This window comes from Gobius niger (assembly GCF_951799975.1).
Source record: "Gobius niger genome assembly, chromosome: 1".
Lineage (NCBI taxonomy): Eukaryota > Metazoa > Chordata > Actinopteri > Gobiiformes > Gobiidae > Gobius > Gobius niger.
The window spans coordinates 68603369-68622880 of NC_136852.1; the positions used below are offsets into that span (position 1 = coordinate 68603369).

The 19512-nt window shown below is 40.3% G+C and overlaps 1 protein-coding gene across 1 annotated transcript in view; it reads right to left on the bottom strand.

Annotated features, from left to right (window-relative positions):
• Positions 1 to 13358, bottom strand: part of trim36 (tripartite motif containing 36) — a 33546-nt gene extending 20188 nt beyond the window's left edge. Inside the window, exons 1-3 of the mRNA XM_079553175.1 lie at positions 12777 to 13358; positions 5299 to 5533; positions 2062 to 2091 (exon numbers count right to left, since the gene is read on the bottom strand). Of these exons, the coding sequence (XP_079409301.1) occupies positions 2062 to 2091; positions 5299 to 5533; positions 12777 to 12839 (328 nt within the window). The 5' untranslated portion in view covers positions 12840 to 13358. The remainder of the gene's footprint in view (positions 1 to 2061; positions 2092 to 5298; positions 5534 to 12776) is intronic.
• Between the last annotated feature and the right edge of the window lie 6154 nt (positions 13359 to 19512).

Here is a 19512-nt window from a genome sequence, read left to right on the forward strand (position 1 = left end):
ATGTGAGCTTTTTAGTTTAACACTGCTACTTTTTTTTACTTTAGATGGAGCTGTCGTCATCTTTGTAGTAACAAAATTGTGAGTGAAATGCCTGACATTAACGCTAGCAAAAAGCAAATTTAAGTGATATATTTTTTTTAAACTAACATTTAGCTTTTGAGATGCAAACACATTTAAATGCTAAGCTCAGCTAAGCGCTAACCAATGATAAAAAAGCGTTTTTATTTGATGACATCAAAATCCCCACTTTCCCACATAAAAAACACATGAACCCAAACCAACTGGGGAAAACGAGCTCCCCTGACCACATGAACGCACCATAAGTCAGGGCTTTAAAAAGAGTCCTCCCATAACTCCCTAGGCCTCAGGGTAACAGAGAAACATCGCAATTGGTTAGCTACAAGTTTGTTAAATTCAATTGCTTTTCTTAACCTGCGCATTATTTGCAATCGCTGCACAAAAAGCCGCAGCTAGTCACAGTATGCTAATGCTAATGGTAGAATGCTAATGCTAACAGCAACTAATCAAAGCTGGGACAGAAACTATGATTGAATCATACAATAAATTTGGCCACTGCTGGAGAGGCCAAGTATTAATGTTTTTACAGGATTATAGACCAGACATTTGGAAAAATGGGCCACAAATATCAGCATCGGCCTTAGAAAATCCCATATTGGTCGACCTCTACTTTTTTTTGTTTTACTTGAGTAATTTTGGGAGATCTTTTTTTGTTTTAGTTGAGTAATTTTGGGAGATCTTCGTTTTGGTTTATTACTATTTATTTGACTTTTCGGTTGAAAGCAGCACTATCCTCAAACACCAACAAATGATTTCTACTTTTACCGCCTACTTTTCCCATTCCGAGTGAGTGAGAGGTAGTTTCCCTTTACATTAAATAGAAAACTAATAAATGTCCATCAATCATGATTAAATCTAACAGTAAGAGAATCATGATGTGAATTTTTCACCGTTTTACCCACCCGTTAATACGTTTCTGCTCGAGAAGCACTTTTGGCTCCTCACCTCTGCACTGCAGCCTGTTTTTCAGACAGCAGAGCAGGTGGCGGGGCAGACATAAGAGCTGGGGGCAGTGTTTGTCTGTGCTGATGCAGAAGTCTGAAAGCACTGAGTCACTGTGGAGCTGCTACAGTCTCCCAGTGCAAACCGCCCCAGCCCAAGAAACTTAATAAAGCATAATGTTATTTGACAAAACCAATTACACCTTAGTCTGCTGCTTATGTAAAGTTAAAGAAAAACATTAGTTTCAGCAAATGCCCCTAAAATCCCTTTCACCTCAAACAAAACGACAAGTTATTTTTGCTCTTATCAAAGCACATTTGAAAAATATCCACTGAGCATGTTAAGTTGTATTACTTGGCAACTGATTTAAAAAACAAAACAAAAACTGTCATAAATGGGGCAAATGAACAGCATATAGTTATCAAGTGAAGCATGAACTGGTCCCCGAGGCTTCATTCGCAGAAGCCAGTCAAAGAAATCCCAGCAAGCCCAAACATATCTGACGTTTTAAGAGTTATATGCAAAGCATCAAAGTGACAGACCTGTTACAGAGCTCCATCTCGTGAAAAAGTGCCTGTGCCCAGACTATATTTACTAAATAAACACAGGCTTAGCTTGTGTACACCATCCAGCAGACGAATTCCGCTTCAAGCCCAAATCCTAGGAAACCTCTCGCTCCCCCCTCTCTAAATTAAAGTTGGCTGCGGATCCTGTATTTGGCGAGCACACTCTTGATTGTGCTCCCTACTTTTTACTGAATAACCAAAGCTTTAGTGTACACAGATTTGAACAGTATTTTGGGGGGGAATATGATAATATAATAACCTTTTTTCCCTCAATTACAATTTTGTAAAACTCACCCATGCTCAGTGGACATTTTATGTAAAATGTTAGCCTGTATTGAAAGTTTGTGTGGTAGCATTGACATGGCTACAGCTATTGAGAGAAAAGGAGTAGAACCACACTAAGGTTTCACAGGGGTCGCTATAGTAACACTGTACTCACTACTATAGCTACTGAAAACACGCAGCCCGCGTCTACCTCGGCTTCCGAACGACCTTCGCACTGAGGCTGCAAGCAATGGACAGAGATGCAAGGTGAGAACAGAATAAAACTGTGCATACAATGAAGTGACATGAGTGACATTTCACCATCTACAAATAAACATGACAATGGCATTTAGAAAAGACTAACCCAGTTTAAAAATGAAATACTGGCAAAAGAATCGGGTTTTAGTAAAAGCAATGCAAGAATGTCACAAAAGCTGTTGAGAGAAACATTATATGATGAAAGTAACCAGGGGAGCAGTGAACTTGGACTTTGATTATGGAAATACATATATTTCACATTCATTTCCCCCATACACTTTTGATAGGAGTCTAAAGGCAAGGCTAACATCACCATCCAATCATATCTAATCAAAACTCATTTAAGTTTGTAATGAGATAATATTGTAGTTCAATAAGTGCTTTTATGGTCATGAGTCGCCCAAAACTCACTAAAAAAAGAGCTTAAAGTCTATGAAAAACCAGAACCAGAAGTCCCCGTCGTTATTTACTTTTCAGACCGTCCCATGCTGATTTAAAAAGGTCTAGAACAAAAAGGCTCATCCACTCTGAACATTGATAAATATAGCCTTAAGTCGCCCCTCTCTGTCCCCCCCGCCTAATCCCAGTCATTGCTCTGAAGAAGGTTACATCGCCATGGCTACCAACAAATTGGATTTTGCCGTTTTGTTTGTACGTACTGGGTTTATAATGTACGTATTTTCTAACATTTTCCAAAGGAAGAACAAGATCTGCTTGTTTAAACACGGTGGCTTCAGAAAGTAATCATCCCTTTCTATGTTTCTAGGTTGAAGTCTAATATTTCAAATCATGTCTTTCCTTATTTTACTATGATAGAGTTGACAGTCCAACGTTTTAGACAATACCTATAATTTAAGTCATACTGTTCCAAAAAACAACAGAAATTATTAAAAAAAGGTCAGTTTGAAAATGTGTTTACTCAAAGGGTAAATTTGGTTATTTCCAGCATAAACTAAACAGACCCAGGTCAGTCGGTGAAGAATAGTCACTGAGGTGGAGGGAGAGACTGGTCTGATGAAAAGAGGCCTTGTTTGAAAGTAAATAAAAAGCTTTCACTATTCACCTTCTCCAGTTAAACATTTCAACACTTTAATACTTGGGGCACAGGTATATGGGCTGCTTTCGGCAATTTCCTTTAGGATTTAGAGCATGAAGTGGGCAAGTGTACCAATGAGTGGTCCACTGTAATGGCTATAAGCCCAGAGCTCTCATAATGTAGAAAGACAGCCTTGTTTAGAGAAACTTTTTGGCCTAAAGAGACCTCAACTATGCAAAGCAGAAATTGGTTACACTTTCCAATAACTGCACACGATTTTGAAACACATTCATAAGACATTGGCAAATTTGTGCACCATCCCTGTGTCTGGTTAAGGCAGGGGTGTCCAAAGTGCGGTCCGAGGGCCAAATGCGGCCCTCAGACCAGTTGTTGGTGGCCCTCAGGCTGCTTGTTTTATTGCCACACATCGCTACATATGGTACTTTTACTGCAATATTAATAATTCCACACAAAAAAAAACCTTATTGTGAGACTGAACTGGCATTATGGTTCCAAGCCCAAATAAAAGTGTGGAGATAGGTTAAAACCGCTCTTAAATACACCCTGTTGAATGTTTGAATGCACTTCATGCCTTATACAAATCAATATGCTGCTCTCAGTGAAAAAGGTTTGGACACCCCTGGGTTAAAGTCCTTATGGAGGTCTTACGTCTTATAGTTGAGACCTCTACAAACCTGTTCTGAAATGCTTTCCACTCTTGTATTAGTTTAAATTCATATTTCACTTTTACCCTGAAGCGGTAATGCCTCAACACTATACAGAAACTCAATTAGATACATCTCCAAAATCATTCAGGCCTATCGAACGCCATCCAGCTCGGCTTTCCTTCAGCTCAGCATGGGTTTAATGTCTTAAAATTCCTTAAAAGTAGCTTACGCACTTTACCCCTTCTCACTGTACACAATGCATACACATGATGCCTGCAAATCCGATCAAGATTGAGAAAAGCTAATCCTGCGTAAATGAATGTTAGCGCTACAGTATGATTAGGGATTCTTTATGCCTGCGGGGTATTGGAAACAGACAGTACGGGCAATTATGGCCACGGAGCTTGTCAACCTTCCCTCCAACAAACTCAAGCATGACATGTTTTTCTTCTCTCGGCTTTCTAAATGGCAATGAAGAGGCAGACGGGATTGAAGAATGGCCTGATGACAGACAATGTAATAGTTAAACGCTTAAGTAATTAAATCACTTTGTTCGCCTCAGTTTATCTAGGGCAAGAGGAGGGAGGAGGGGTGCGCTCCAAAGACACTCTATACAAGTTGGGCTCAATTTCGTTTTTTTCCTCCTCCATGAGCTGCTAGTAAGAAATAAGAAAGACAGATAGCTACTTATGTGAACACTTTAGTGAACCTTTGTTTGCAGATCGTATTTAAAGTAATTCAATCATTTGGTAAATTGATACATTATCTCCATGGGTTGCTTGTATATAAAACCCTGTACTTGAAACCCTGTAGCTTAGGCCCCTACAAACTTGTTCTGAAATGCATAGGATTCTTCTAATAGTTCAGCTGTTCATATCTCAGTCTTTTCGCAAATGTTATTCCCCTAGACGAAAATTGCTTCTAATTCATAAGTGGCAAACCAAATGATTCGAGATTGCAATTTGAGAAGCCCAAGCATACACTGTAATGTTTAGCTTTCTTGTCTAAACGGTTTGCTTGTTATCTTTGAGACAAGTCTATGTTGTAAAGATAATTTCCCACTGAGACAAACCTGTCCATTATTGTTTTGAATAGACAAAGGCATTTAGGCCAGAACAAAGCACTTCCGTGTCGTGCAGCTGTAACCTGTTGCGTCAGGGTAGACAATTGGATTAGGAGAAAGAGCATAGCTTTTATCCTGTGAGCAAACTTCCTGTGATATTGACTTTCTTAGGAGACAATATGACGCCTAATGATGTACTCTCGGCTTGTTTCTGGATGGAGACACTAGCTGCAATAAGCTCATATACAGAGTCGAGGCCTTGCTTGTCAACAATGTGACTAATGATCCTGCCGAGATCACACGCGGCCGTGACATTCTTTAAGAGGTGTCGAGACGGTAATACTGTCAACTGACCAAAATAAGTTATTACATCTAGGCCTGTAACAATGAGTAAAATAGAAATATCTTGGATCTTACCCCCACCTGATCTCACGAGCCTGTCCAGCCGTTCCATAGAAGGAGAGGGCACCCTGGACCTGGGGCTGCCCGGTAAGGAGCACTCGGAACCGGCATCGAAGGAGTCGTCGTGGTTGAGCATGAGCAGCTCGCGGATGCATTTGTGGCAGACGCTGTGCTGGCAGGGGAGGATGAGCGGGTGAGTGAAGAGCTCCTTACAGATGGGACAAATCAGCTCCCTCTCGATGTTCTTTATGGGGACCTGGGTGAAGACAAGAGGACATCAAGCATTTAATATTTCCACTTAATTAGCCACTTTTTAAATCAGGACAGGTTTGGACACTTTTGTTAGAACAATGAGATCAGTATAGGCTTCATCGCCATAGTCATTTCAATTCTCACTTCTTAATATTTTACAGTCAAACTTATATGGCTTTTAACACCATAAATTATGGTTTATGAGATAGCCGAGTGGTTCTAAACTGTCACACCTCACATTTGACCTACCACCATAAATTCCACCAGGCCTAGATCAAGATTAAAGTTGGACTAAACCAAAAAGGGTTTAAAATAATACAAGTTCTGGACCAATTTTGTCTAATTCAAATTAATAAACCAGATTTGAGACCAACTGAAGGCTTAAAACTTCAGCATTGTGTATGACAAACAACTGGAGGTGTGCAACCCTTTGGGCTTGCAAGCTACTTTTAAAAGCAGAACAAGAAAACAATACAATTTGACCTAGTTTTCCTTGGATTTCTGATTATGATGCTGCCTTCATGTGGTCTCGTAATTATGGTAAATACCAAAGTAGAAAATTGCACATGAACGCCACCTCAACTCGCTCTATATTGTTCGGGAATGTGATGTCAGATCACTAAGCATTTAGTGGATTAGCAGCGATTGTAAATGAAGAGATTTTAAGTTAAAATACTGGAATTATTGTTCCATTAAAACACTTGGACACTACAGTGTGTTAGATGTATTTACTAGGGCGGGGACAAAATATCGGATCAGACTTGGATCGCAATACTTATTGTGTGGCAATACCAAGTATCGATACTTTATCAAGTATCACAATACTTTCAATACTTGAGGCATTTTCATCACAGCACTTTGTTACTTTTTGTGTTGATGCACTTTTCAATCTTAACACTTCAGTAAATGCCAAATGGCATTTGGTTTATAACTTTAGACACATCACTTTTTACACATTTTAAGGTAAACAGGTTACTTATCATAATTACTATATCGCAATAGAGTTTGGGAAATTCCAGTTACCAAGGAGATCCGCCATCTTTGCAGCTGTTAGCATACATTTCCATTAACTAAAATTAGCTAAAAACAGTTTAAAAAGTGGAGAAAATAGCCGTGGAACAGCTCCGTTAGCTGCTGAGTTACTGCTGGTAAATACATTTTGGTGTCCAAGTGCTTCAATGTGAACAATAACTCCAGTATTTTAACTTTTAAAATCTCCATTAGTTTACAATATGCTAATGCCATAATACTTAGCGATATGATGTCACATTCCCGAACTCTATATACAATATTGATGTCACATTCCCGAACTCTATATACAATACGTATCGGCTCGGCCCCTTAGTATCGTGATACGTATCGGATCGTGAGTCTTAGCCCTAGTATTTATCAGCAGTTACTCACGGAGTTGTTCCACTTTTTACACTGTTTTCAGCTAATGTTAGTCAATGGAAATGTATGCCAACAGCTGCAAAGATGGCGGATCTCCATGGTAACTGGATTTTCCTCTATTTACACATCAAAGCTTTTGCTTTATTTAATTCCACATTAGATTTTATTAATCTCAATACATTTTCTCAAAGCTAAATGGCAAGTTGATCGGCCTACTCTACTTCTTTCAAGGGCATCTTTTTTTTTCTAACAATCAATCACATAAAGCTGAAGTCCAGCTGGTCAGTCTTTAGCACGTTTCCATTCATTACATAAGAAAGATTAAGATCAGCTAAAAATACGCAAACGTTAAACCATGCACGATGCCAGCAGCGCACGTTTTGCGTTTTGACCGTACAAAGCTATAACGTATTTCCATTTTCCCCACTCTGTCCCTCTATGCTCTGGTGATCAAGCTTTTGCAGCACTCCATTGAAACAACGCACGTCCAGTCAACACCTGTTAGACCTCGTTAAAAGTAGACACGATCGCCCAAAATAGGTTGCAAACAAACAAACAAAAAGACGGTAAATGTCGTTATCGCGAGTATTCAATGAAACCAGGCCAGCAGCTGCCGATGGCGTGTGTTTACGGACCGGTCCAAAGACTCCAGACCGCAGAACAATGACGAGACAAAAAAACAAAACAGTTGCAACTTCTTCCATCAATAACCATCCTTACGCCCCCAAATCTTCCCCCCGAATATCCGACTTACCCCCATAAAACTACTGCGTCGCCTCTCCGCAGCCATGACGAGAGACAGACAGCGCCGACGCGTCCGCGAAAAACGATCTCCGACGTGTTTTTGATTGAGCAAAAAACAAGTTCTCGGTGCGAGCAGGAGGAGAGGAGATGCCGTGTGTGCGGGGCGGCTGAGCGAATTTAAATAGCGTGACGGTGCAGAGACTCAGAGAGAGGAGAGGCTGAGCGGAGCAGCGTGCACACCGGGGTTGCCAGATCCCGCCACAGAAACTAGCTCATGTCAGTTTGCAAGCCTGAATTGTATTGTTTCATGAACCTCTTAACCCCCCGCCAATTTCACTTTAAAAGGGATGTTTCAGGATTTTTGACATAGGGCCTCATTTCCTAGTTATCCAGAGTGTTGTTGGTTTCTGGAGAGATTTCTTTATTTTAATTCATGCAGTCCTTATATTTGAAGAGTTCAGTGGTAGTGCTAGGCTAGCGTTTGTCTATGGTAACTAGTAGCGTGCATTAAAAACAGTCTGACCCAAGCACAGTGCACCTGAGGCAAATCACGTGTAACACCAGACTACCCATATAAATGTCTGTGTTGACTGAATAATTTTTGAGATATTACCGGCGGAGTGATCTGCTCGGTTAGCGGATCTACAGTAGTTTGTTTGCCTGTGGCCGGTATTACTACACGTGGAAGTTTTTAGTGCAGGCTACTAGTTACCATAGACACGCACTAGCCTAGCACTAGCCTAGCACCACTAAACTCTTTAAATATAAGAACTGCATGAATTTTTTTTTTAAATCTCCAGAAATCAACAACACGCTGGATAACTAGGAAATCAGGCCCTATGTCAAAAATCCTGAAATATCCCTTTAACCAAATCTAAAAGCTTCTTGAAAAAGTGTCAAAATAACGACATAAAACAGGATGAAAAAGTGACAAAAAAAGTGACAAAAAAGTGTCGTGAATGCAACAGAAAAGCAACAAAAGAGTGCAGAAAAAGTGACAAAAAAGCAGTGAAATAAAATGTCCAAAAAGTGACGACAACACGGCAAGATCCTTCCAGATCAGTTTTGTAGGTCTTAGCTTTCAAATGAGGAGTCACTCTGGCCTGTAGGGTCTAACCTTTTAGATTTGGGTAAAGCTGAACTGGAGAAAATGCACTTGTTTAAGGCATCGGTTAAGAGGTTAATTTACCACTATTCATTCATTCATTCATTCATTGATCTATGTATTTACTTGTTTTTTAGACTATGCTACTAAATTCAAATTACTATTGGTTCAGTTATAATGTCAGGGTCTAATTCTTTAACCTCTTCACTTAAAAAAGCGCATTTTCTCCCGTTCGGCCTTACCCAAGTCTAAAAGCTTCTTACAGCCTATAAGTCAGTGTCACGTCTCATTTGAAAACTAAGACCAACAAAACTGATCTAAACTTTTTTTGTTGCATTGTCGCCGCATTTACAGCACATTCTTGTCATGCTTTCGTCACTTGTTTTTGTGATGTTTTTGTTGTGTTTTTTTGTCATAATTTTGTCACTTTTTAATTGTGTTCTTGTTGCTTTTTGTCGCTCTTTTGTTGGATTTCCATCCTCGTTTTCACCTCTATTTTGACGCTTTGTTCAAGAAGCTTTTATTTGGGCAAAGTCAAACTGGAGAAAATGTGGTCGTTTCTGGTGAGGTGTGAGAGTTAAAGGCCTAAATTTCCTCCGCAGTATGTTGTAAAATGCTGTAGAAATACTGTGCTTCAAAGTAAACATTTGATTCAATTTCATGAACTTGCAGGAGTGTGTTAGCGTTTCTGTGACAGTGACCCTGAAAAGTGATCCTGTTGGAATGAGTTTGGACACAACAAGTAATTTACTTTACTTGCGCGCCATCTTTCATTTGTAAACTGAAAAATCAGGTACAGGCAGTAAATGTTTGTTTGTTTTATACTTTCAAAAATAAGAATAATATGTAAGAGTAGTTTAATGTTGGTTATTACTGGGCCTAATGCATAAAATCCAACTGACTAGAGTGACTATAGGGTAAAAGGGTTGAAGCCCTAATACAGTCAAAACAGTGGCCACCCTAAAGCTTTTAAAATAGGTTACGGACTTTTATTTCTTTTTGGATTTGTATACCTCTTTATTGCATTCATTTATTTTAAACATGCAAAACAAATACTAAATGTTCAGATTATAATTTTTAAAAAAGCTATTCTCTACTGCAGATTCTACTCACTAAACCTGACACTGGTTCACACAAAACACACGAACAAACAAATAAACCAAAACACCTCAAGCAATAGTCACTTAAAAATAGCAAACAGAAAAGAAAATTTCCAAAATGACTCATCTAAAAACAAAACAAACCAAATAAAGACAAAGTTGCAACAAACTTGGCAACTCTGACTGGGCAGGGGAGGAGTCAGAGGCGCAGTGGGCGGAGCTAAGTCTCCATAGAAACCACCGCTGCCTTATAAGTGCATATAGGACCCATGAATCTGAATGGACATTCAACTCACTTTCACCCCACAGCATGAGCTCAGGTAGTTTGAATACATTATGTAGAACAAGTAAGGGAATGTTAGTGCTTTGCTTAAACACAGAGAGAAAACATGTAAGGAAAACAAACAATTCCTCCTAAATTGTTTCTGACTGAAGTTGATGAGAACATCCAAACATGGAGGATATAGATTTCCTCCTTGTCTCCCCACAGAGCTGCAGCATGAAGTCATTATGGTACCTCGCCTAAAAAGGAACGCCTCGGTTTTGCAATTCTATCCATTTTTAAAAAGCTCCAGATGCAGGCTCATATTTGTAGATTGACGCATGTTCCTCGGCTGGCAGCGGGGAGAATAAAACAAGGAAAACAAAGTACGACTCAGAGACTTCATTTTTGGCTAACAGCACAGCTAAATCAATGGCGCCACCATAAATGCAGTGCAGAACAGGAGAGGACCATTCCGGATTGTATTACACAAGAAATACAAATCAGCGCTCCAGCAGTGAAAGAGTAAATGACCAAACTGTGAATAAAATAAATTACAGCATGAGGAACAGGGGACAGCATAATAACATGTTGAAAGCCTAAAGTGGGAAGTTCCGTTAAATGGGACTTAAACAGCGCCTGATATCATGGACCCCCTCAAGAAAAAGATGGCACATCTCAAGGGGGAATTCCATTAATAAACTAAACTAAACTGGGGGCACGGTGGCACAGCAGTTAGCGCTCACACCCCACAGCTAGAAAGTCCAGGGTTCGATTCCCACCTGGACAGGGCCTTTCTGTGTGGAGTATGCATGTTCTCCCCGTGTCTGCGTACTCCGGGCACTCCGGTTACCCTTCCACTAAAAACATGTACAATAGATTCCCCTCTTGGGCCAGGACTCTTCTGAAAAAGAGATTCTTAATCTCAGTGGGACTATCCTGGTTAAACTAAACTATGTTTTGTGTGGGGGAGGCATTTTGAGGCCTTGAACTATTATTATCATTATTTATTGAAACAGGGACAATGTACAGAACCATTAGTCTTTACAAGAGGAGATGTTTGTACCAGATTTAGCTCAGCAGCTATTTTCCATCCGCAGTCCCTGGACAGGTGTGAACATAAAGCATTACAATTACAATCAATAAATCCAATCAACAATAAAATCACTGTATAATATACGTTCTATGCTTTTCCTAAAAGTGTACACACGAAAAAAAATAAACAATCTCTATTTTACAATACATTCATTAATGCTGACACGACTGATGATCTAAAATGTACATTTTCAAATGCTCATCAATTGGTGAAACTTTGTGACAGATTGGCCCATTTTATTTGTACCATCTTAGGTTCTTTTGCTGGGGTGCCATCCAGGTCTCCCTCCTGGAACATAGGATAATGGAGTTTAAATATCTTGGGCCAATACACACACGAGGACATACACTTGGCATACACCCCTTTTCTGTGCTGAATCTCTTGACAATAGGACTGACTGCGCACTGATCAACTCCTATAATTTGTATAAAGAATCAGCAAACTGTTTAATGACCATTATATAGAACCCAAGTCTTTACATCATCAGGTTAACACAAAATGCATATCATGGAGTATTGGCCCCAGCCCCCGTGAATAAGTGCCTCATAGTGCCCTGTCACTGCGCACAGCTGCTGCCAACTCTTTCTCCACATAATATGGACCAGACTGACTCCAGCCGGCTGCACACGACCTACCCAGGCACTGAAGCTGCTAATTCAACTCTGCATCTTCACGTTTGTTTACTATTAATAGCAAGAGCAGCCAGTGCCCTGCAGCTACCATGTCCTGACACACACAAAAGCACAGAAACTCATTCTATGGGGTATTCTTCTTTACAGCGTTCAAAGTCACATGGGAGAGCTTGACCATAATGACCAGGAGAATCACAACCACAGAAGATCAATTCTTTGGATAAACTAGGTTGTAGACCTCTGACCTGAATGATTTTTTTTTAAAGAGTACATCAGTATTATTGGTAATTTGATAAAGCCTTCACTGGCTCTTTCCTGTCCATTTGAACACATTTGGGAAACCTTTCTGCACCAAAGGATGACCACTTTGCTCCAGGATTTTACAAACAGCCCAAGAAGCCACACCAGGCGAGAAACCTCTAGAGTTCCACTGATTTCCTCCATGAACCCAAAACATGCAAAATAGGGTGATCTCCCTGCTAAGTCTCATTGCCTGGAGCCATTCAGTCACCCACAGCTCCTGACCGGTGTAGACTGATGTTGTACCCTTGGACAAGACACCTCACATACCTTTGTATTACTATAAAGATGTACAACCATTAGCATAGTGATCAGTCCTGCTGCAACCATAGAACATTATGCAAACATGCCATGAAATAAGCCCCATGACACGCCTTTTGAAACAATGATTTGTGGGTACAGCAACAAATACTAGTTCCATTATCCATCTTGGCTATTTATAGGCGTCAGAATGATGTAATTGCATGACTTTTAACCCTATAGGCTATGTGTGATGCAGAGCGTATGCAACCTTCCAGGCCGCTGCCCAGTGCCGTGTGCCGCGTTTGACAGGCAGAGCGCCGCTGTCAGAAGCCCGTAAATCATCCATCCCCGCCACACCGACGCCGTCACTCACCTCTCCCCGCTCGATCCTCTCCACGATGCTGGCGAACTCCGTCATATCCTCCGAGTCCGACATGGCTACAGATGGGTTTACAGCAAATAAACGATAAAAATAAAATAAAAAACACTGGGAGATTATAGGGCAGGGGGAATTATGTAGCTAAAGATGGAGAAATGTTCAGAAACGAGCGACTGCAGCTTTAAAGCAACAGCGGCTTCACTGGGGAGATGACATCGCCTTCTTCAGCCCTTCCTCTTTGGATTGGCTCGTGCGCGAAGCGAGAAGCCTGTTTTTAGTTTTAGTTGGCATCATCTTGGAGGCAGAAACCACGCCCACACCTCCTCAGCGCCGTGTCTGTCGCGCTCTCGGTCGCTGCATCGCCTTTACGCACACACGTTCCCACTCGAAGCTCTCCTTTCCCCCCTCCGCGGAGCGCATCTATCACCTCGCTGCTGATAACCCTTGTCCCGAGCTCGTCTGTCGTCAGAAATTATAATCTCTGTCTAAAGGATTAACGGCGCAGGGCAGGGGGTCTTAAATCAGTTAGCGCTGTGTTTTTACGCATGCTTGGAACCGCTCACGTGCGCGTAATGCTGCGTGGAGCGACACTTACAGATTGCGACCCAGATATCAAATTGCAGCGTTTTAATTTATTAAGGGGCAGTGCTCTCGTTGTTACCAAGGCAACCACTTTCACGTTCAAAGATTCATAGAGTGGTTTTGTTGTCGCGCGAGCCAGATTAGATGGTGTGTGGGGACTAACGCCAGATTAAGTTGGAGCTTTGTGTTTCCCTGGCATCTCCGCTTGTTTCGCGTCACCAGATGGCTTTGTGGCGATATAGTCTACGTGGACGCGGTCCACCCAGTCTACGTGGACAGAGGAAAAAACAGCAGTGCTGAATGCAAATTATGTCGTTTTATATCCCCTGAAGAATTAAGACTAACACAAGATGTGCGCGAAGAAGGTCAAAAATACATCTTTGCAAGCCTCTACAATTACAGTCCATTTACTTGTCAGAGGTTTACTTGATGGACAGTTGAATCAGATCCATTGAAATTAAAGATTGCCCACTTCAGTGGCTTGTGAACCATAGACTCCAGAATGCTTTCACATGCATTGCATATCCGAGCTCATGGTTATTATATTGCTATCGAGGGTTGTGTAACGCAGGAGTAACACTTGAGGTCGCCATAAAAGGCACATAACGGAGCCACAGGATGCTCATCTTAACTGAATAATCAATACCCAGCATTGATTAATGTGTTGCGCCAAGTAGAATAGATTAAGTAAGTGGGAAGCGCAACTGTGTAATAGGCGCAGATATATAGGGTCACTCTAGGGACAAATGTCAGTTCCATGTCATGGGACATGATAACTGGAAGTAAACATCTCCAGCTGCAGAAAGCATGTCCTGTTTATTTTGGACGCTTTCAGCACACAATGACATGTATTTAAAGCATACATTTAAATCCAATGACAATGAACAAAAATACAACCATTGTTTTCATCTGTCGAAGCATATTACACACTGCCTGACCAAAAAGAAAAAAGGTCACACACTCTAAAACAGTGGTTGGTTGGACCGACTCTAGCTTTGATTACAGCTGTGGCATTGTTTCAATAAGGTTCTGCAAAGTCAAAAGATTTATTTCCATCCAGTGCAATAATTTTAAACCAAGACCTTGTACTGATGAGGGGAGAGTGTGACCACTGTGCAAAGCCTTCTCCAACACATTCCAATGATTCTCCATGTTTTCAAGATCTGGACTCTGTGGCGATGATGTGAATCCTGGCATTGTCATCTTGGAATATGCCTGTGCCATCCGGGAAGAAGAAATCCATGGATGGAATTAGGGCTGGGCGATATGGACCAAAAGTCAAATCCCGATATATTTAGGTTGAATATCGATATATATCGATATATATCCCGATATTTTTTCCGCAAAGTGAGAGCTGTGAAATTAAATGTTCAAAGTCAAAGCCAAATACGAGTAGTGTTATTGAAAACTCAGAAAAAAATGTAAACATAAACACTTTTTATTACAAAGATCCATAAGGTGCACATTTAAATAAATCTTATTCTGAGGGCAGCATTTATATATAAGGAGATAGCAAAATAAAGTGCTCAGTTTAAGATAACATTTTAAACTTCAGCTTGAGATTACCTGTTTCTTTATGTCAATGTGATAGCTTATACTATTAGTGACACAATAAATCGCGAGTACATGTACACAGCCTATGCATGGCAAATCCAAAAAATTATAATAAAATGCTTAAATTTTTTCACTAAATGGAAAGTGCAGTGCTGAAATAGTCTATTCAAATGGTAATATTGTTTTTGCCAATTCAAGATTGTTTTCTCCCTATGCAAAACAATCCTTTCATAATTTCTTTCAATTACTTGATAATAGTCAATGGTGTGTTCGCGTGTCAAAACGGTAATATTTTGAATTTTGTGTTTGTTTCTATAATTCCAAAATCATTTTTGAACGAAATAACAAAAAAATGTAGGTCTAATTCACACATGCAAAACGCCATGTCTGATTTTCCTGTTGGAACAGCGTCACTGCGCCACTTTTGGTGCCAGCCGTGAAGTTCCCCGGTGAGACGTGCAGTGTTTGATGGTTCGCCCAGCGTATTCCCCCATCCCCCAAAGCTTTTAATTATGCCTTAGTCACTGACCTGGCAACGTGGTAATTTATAACTACCGTGCAATATTACCCCAGAAACAGGCTCATAGTTGTAGAAAAGTGTGTCAAAATCCAAACTAGTTGTAAAGGCTTAAATACGCACACAACCACCAACTATAGTGCTCCAGAACATTGGCAAAGTTAATTATTTGCATTCACAAGATTTTTAGAATAGATTATCTGTACATTGTTGATCCATACGAGTCTTAATCTTACCATAAAACAATCTCCTATCTCTCAAATGTTGTGTTCTACTCAATTTACATAAAGGAAGGTCAAGATACTATGTTTTTGATCAGAAACCCCAGCTCTATACTTTGGGTTGCCAGATCCTGTGGCTAAAGGTAAGGCTTTATTGATCTCACAGTGGAGAAACTCACTTGTTCCAACAGCCGCTCTTTAGAACACTCAGTGGGAAATGTGAAATCAATGAAGAAGAAGCAGGCAAATGTGCAAACTAGCAATAATAATCGAGTAAAGGTTCCTAATCAATATACACGACAGAACCCAGCTAGCCTAGATTGCTAATTTTGTTGTGTGAATCTAAATAAAAGTGAATTTAATAATTCAATAAGCCACGAGGGATTAATAAAGTTTTCTGATTCCTCTGCCTTGAGCGCTTTTCCATTTTCTCTCATGAACCCGTGTAATGACGATGCAGAAAAGCTGAGTGGTACACTGAAAAAGTAAATATTAAAATGTATTTCTATCACACTCATACTTTTTGTTTAATGTCATCTGAAGGCAATAACTTCCATTCTTTACTTATACATTTATTATTTATTATTTTTTCAGTGTAGCCTCTCACACGCCTGAGAAATGAGCCAGCATTTATGGACCGTGTCTCCGTGAATTAGTGCGGCTTGTGGAAATCGTTATTGATCGGACGTAGCGGGAAAGAGGGTTCTCCGAAAACAATTAGAGCGCACTGCATTCTTATGAGAAGTGCACAGTGCAAAGGCAGAAAGGAGACAACGATATTAAAGGAAACATGTTGTGCGTTTTCCAGCTTTTTAAAAATGTTAGAAGATGTTGCATTGGTATTTTGCATTAATAACTTAAAATGATGAATTTGAACGTTAAAATAATGTTAAATGTAGCTAAATGTTGACTTTAATCAACTATATTATGGCTTACAGTATATTGTGTTTGTTTCCAGCTAAACCTTTTATGTTCACTGTAAACAAAGATATTTAGTGGATTTTTAAAAGAAAAAATTTAGTTGAAAGTTTTATTCTTATTCTAAGAGAGAGAGAACTATATTGTCATGGTACAGTTGTACAACAAAATTGCGTAGATCAAATGCTGGGTTTGTTCTGAGCTATTGCGTCTTTGCGTCAACCTGACCAGTATGTTTTTGGAGGTAGGGGAAACTGGAGTACCTGGTGGAAACCTACGCATAGACAGGGAGAAAGTACAGATTCAACAGAGAAAGGCCCCGGCCGGGGATCGACCCTGGGACCTTCCAGCATTAAGAGCGTGAAACACTCTGCAGGAAGTAATAGGAAGTGAACCTTGTTGAAAAGGTAGTTACACTGCCTGAGCAAAAGAAGAAGAAAAAAGTCCACCTTTAACGTAACTAACCTTTCATTATCTGGCGCTGCTGCAGTTGGTCAGGTCTCGGTTCAATATGTGCCCAAAGAGTGAGATCAGCTGACGACCTGAACATCCTGAAGGACCAGGTTATTCCATCAATGGATTTCTTCTTCCCTGATGGCACAGGCATGTTTCAAGATGACAAGGATTCATTGGGCTCACATTGTAAAAGAGTGGTTCTGGGAGCCTCCTTTTCACACATTGATTGGCCACTACAGAGTCCAGATCTTCCCCGGTTTTGGGATGTGCTGGAGAGGGCTTTGCACAGAGGTCACACACTCCCATCAACAATATAAGATCTTGTGGAAAAAATATGACAACACTGGATGTTTTTTTTTAGGTGATTGTGGTTAGATTACCTTGCCACGTCACATGATCTATGTAATCAAGAGCTGTATATATGTACAGGTGTGTTTGAGCTACCTCGATTGTCAGAAGAAGGGCTTCTCACCCGAAACATCACTGTTGCACTTCATAATTCTGCACTTTATGATTTGCAACTTGCCTATATTGCACCTTGTAATTTGCACTTCATATTTGTGTAGGACTACAGATGGAAATTAGCATAGTGCGAAATCTGGTGCCATCTTTTTAATGTAACTGCACACTGTCCTTTAAATAAACTAAACTAAACTAAACTGTAGTGAGCAAATAAAAAAGCTGGTGAGAATTCAGTTGTGCAGATTTTCTGTTTCTGCAACACTGGATCTTTTCACATTGCAGAGGCTTATTGAAACAATGCCACAGCGAATGGTGCTGTAATCAAAGCTAAAGGCGCTACAACAAAATGTTTGAGTGTGTGACCTTCTAGTGGCGACTTTTCTATTTCGACAGGCAGTGTAGCAGCACAGCTGATTTGCAGTATTGTGCTAACAGATTAATTTAATTGAATGAGCAGGAATGAAAACGTTTTGTTAAAGAAAGGTTAAACCAAAAGCACAGAAGTCACTTTAGCATGATGTCTCTTTTGAATATAAAGCAGCCACTTTTATTTAGAAAAGAGCCTGAAGTGTAGGTGGCCTGTGGAGGCTATGGATTCTATAGTAAACATCCAGTTTGTGAAGGACATAAACGTCACTCGAGAAGATGCATTAGAGACCCAGCTAATCCAATAACCATTGATCAGGCTGCAGTGGTGCACCATGGCGACCCTTTACATCCAGCCAACAGGAATCAACAGTAAACGATATGAGACAGGACATGATACTCTGTATGCTGGGCCTTACTGCTCAAAAGACACCTAAGGCATTTAAGTAACAAATACGTAGACGATTGCTGGATGTTCAGCAAAGAGCAAAGCAAGAGCTCAGCTAAACTGCATCTTAATATAGAGCTGCAAGATTTACTGCAAATTCACAGTCAATATGCATTTTGAGCTGTTGCAATCAGAAAATTGCAATGGTTGCCATTTAGATTATTCTATCAGTGGATTTGGTACATAAAAAGATAAAAGATAAAAATGCCAGAAAGATGTACAGTTTTAGCCAGAGAAAAGAAGAATGAAAGCAGAATAACAATCTATTATTTTTGATGCATTCAGCCGACCTCTTTCTTTAGGCACATGGGTTTCTGAACAAGCCGAAACCTTTAGCCTGGTGTTGAGTGTAGTAACTATATCCAAAAGTGGAGAAACAATTAAATCCTTGAGATCAGTTATTGAAATTCCCAGACAAAAATAGGAGACAAAACGCAAAGCACGTGGCCGCCACCAAAACAAGGTTATAAAACCCCACCGACAGTTTAGGTTCAATAATAAATGTCTTATATGATTTATTCAGTGACCCTTCTTTCTCTCGTCTCTCCTTTCCTCTCCGGTCTACCTGCTCTGATTTCAATACGGACACGAGGAGGTCAGGCCAAGCTTCACCCTGGACGGTGAAAGGAAAACATTAACACAAATACAGTAGTGAGAGAAATACACGTTTACCTGCAAAAAATCATATTAACTGAATAAAAAATGCGATTTGAATGGTCGAACTTGACAAATCACATAACGTGCAATTATGGCTGAGATCTAATGTGAGCTGTCCCACATATGCTTTTGAAGTATTTGTAAGAGAATAAGCGGGCGTGGCTTCGGAATATTTTATTTATTTGTTAGGGACATGTGTGAACAATAAACATGTACCACACTACAACATTTATAGCCAAGGCTAATTTGCAATGTCCGTCCCTAGAAGGGCTTTTCAAATTCACGTCTGATCATTCTGATCTGATCATTCTATTGTTGGGGGAGCAACTATGGATTTTGTAGCCTTAAAGGAACAGGCCACCGTTTTTCCATACTGAGATATGTTCTTACCTGAGCTTAGACAAGTTGATGTGTACCTGTCTGGCCTTTGTGCCTGTGCTCAGTCATGCACAACGACCAAAGATGTTGTTAGCATTTGACCTTTCCCATTATATTCCTACTAGCTGAGACCCGGCCTTCGGCCGGGCCTCGCTAGTCTCCACATTTGAT